General features: G+C 57.8%; 2 protein-coding genes across 2 annotated transcripts in view; both read right to left on the bottom strand.

Moving 5' to 3' along the window:
• MISP (mitotic spindle positioning) overlaps positions 1-2,091 on the bottom strand; it is a 15,889-nt gene that overhangs the window by 10,982 nt on the left and 2,816 nt on the right. The window lies entirely within an intron of this gene.
• The window catches only part of PALM (paralemmin), a 48,793-nt gene continuing 48,374 nt past the window's right edge, over positions 1,673-2,091 (bottom strand). Inside the window, exon 6 of the mRNA XM_011993057.1 lies at positions 1,673-1,762. Within this exon, the coding sequence (XP_011848447.1) occupies positions 1,673-1,762 (90 nt within the window). The remainder of the gene's footprint in view (positions 1,763-2,091) is intronic.

Raw genomic sequence — 2,091 nt, 5'->3', positions numbered from 1 at the left:
CTCCCTGAGGGCAGATGCCTCCTCCGTCAGACTGGGGTCTCCCTGAAGACAGGGGCTCTCCCACCTCCCTCAGTCTCTGCTCTGCCCAGATGTAGCCCCTCTGCCCCCTTCCCCAGCCTCCCCAGGGCCCCCACAGCCCCCAGTGCCCAGCTATTTCGGTTCCACATCTGCCTGCCTGGGCCCCGCGTGGGCCGCCTTAAAGATGGATTCTTAAAATAGTCACCGCGCGGTTTTCCCTGAGGCAGTGCGGCGGGCACTGAGCAGCCAAGGAGGGGCCGCTGGCCTGGGTGTAATTAACACCCGCTGCTCCCAGCAGGGTTGGGGGAGCCTGGGGGCCAAGGCCTGCTTTGGGGGGTGTCTGAGGACACCCCCCTGCCATCAGGCACCAAATCCGATGTCAATGGTCCCCATGGGCTGAGAGCTTTACATAAATTAGCTCTTCCTACTGCCCAGGGGCCTGGTCCTTTCCTTACCCTGTGTGTCAGAGGGAAACTGAGGCATGGGGCAGTGAGAGGATCCCCCCACCCAAGTCCACACAGCAGGCAGCAGAGCCAGGACTCGGGTCCAGCGCCCACTCCTCTGACCAGTAGGATCTGGCTTCCCTAGATGTGAGCCTGGTATACATGCAGAGCCAAATTAATGACCCTCCAGCCTCCTCTGAGACCAGAGCGGTGAGGGATTCAGCAAATGCTTAATAAGCACCCTGGGTACTGCTAGGGACGTGGTGAGACGGGGCTGGAGGAGCTAGGCTGGGGAGGTTGGGCCCTGGACCCGCTGTTGCTAACGGTGCCTCTCCATGATCAACTGTCAGTCACCGAACAAGCATCAGCTAAGCACCTACTGCATGCGGACGCTGGGAACCCCCATGGGAACCTGACAACCTCACAGGCTCACGGCCTAGCTGGGTGGAACCTAATGTCGCCAAGAAAGTGAAACAGACAGGCGAGGCCCAGGGGGCTTTGTCCACACCAGGCGGGGGCCGAGGCAGGCAGCTCACTCCAGGTTTATTTCATGGCATTTTGGGGGTGTGGGACAAAGACCCCCCTCCAGCCCCTAAATTGGGCCTTTTTTTCTCCCACGTGACGGGGACCATCCTTATGGGATCCCATCGATGTCAGAGCTCTGTGCCCGTCAGGTGTGACTGGATACACCAAGGTGAAGGGTTTGAGGGCTGCACAGGGGCCCCCAGCACTGGAAGTTTGGCCTCCTCCCTCAGACTGGATGGTTTCCCAGGATTGGAAAGGGGCAGGTCTCCTCCCTCAGACCCACAGCTGGTCAAGGTGCTGCGATCTGTGCCTCCCTCTTTGACCGGTCCCTCCGCCCTCAGACTAGCAGAAACAAATTACGCCTGAAAGTGGAGGAGTGGGTCTCCTTCTTTCTTAGACCCAGAGCATTTGGCAAAGTCTTAGAAGCAGAAAGAATCGGCAGGGGTACCATTTCATCCCCAAAAGCATTAGACCCCAAAGGCAGAAACATTTCTAAAGGAAGATAGACACGGAAACGAAAAACCCTCCAGTCCCAAATGCGCCCGTGGCGGGATTGTTGGCAGATGAGCTGTGGTTCTTGGATCCTGGATCTAGGATCCATTTCCTAGGGTGGGGGCTTGGCGATGGTCTTGGCAGTTTCCACAAGGGTCAGGGCAGGGCAGGGGGTGGGCGCCCCATCCCGAGGCTCAGTCATCCTCCTCACTGGCGTAGATGCGGGATTCCCAGCGCTCTGCCATGGCGTTCTTGTGACGGGTCACCCGTATGGCTTCCAGGACCTGCAAAAAAGAGGCATGAATTCCACCGACCCAGGTCCTAGCCACACCCCCAATACATCTCCTCCAACTGCCAATTCATTAGAGAGGCTTAGAACAGGGGTAAAGTAGGATCCCCTCCTCTGTTTCAGACCCTCTACTCCTAGTAATATGACCAAAGAATATGTAACTCAGGCTGACATCCAGCGCAGGAAAAGTGTCTGTATTTGACATTTTTCTGTTTTTGAGACGGAGTCTCCCTCTATCGCCCAGGCTGGAGTGCAGTGGTGCGATCTCGGCTCACTGCAAGCTCCGCCTCCCGGGTTCACACCATTCTCCTGCCTCAGCCTCCC

Source organism: Mandrillus leucophaeus, unplaced genomic scaffold (genome assembly GCF_000951045.1).
Source record: "Mandrillus leucophaeus isolate KB7577 unplaced genomic scaffold, Mleu.le_1.0 Scaffold423, whole genome shotgun sequence".
Lineage (NCBI taxonomy): Eukaryota > Metazoa > Chordata > Mammalia > Primates > Cercopithecidae > Mandrillus > Mandrillus leucophaeus.
This window is presented reverse-complemented; position numbering and strand designations above follow the sequence as displayed.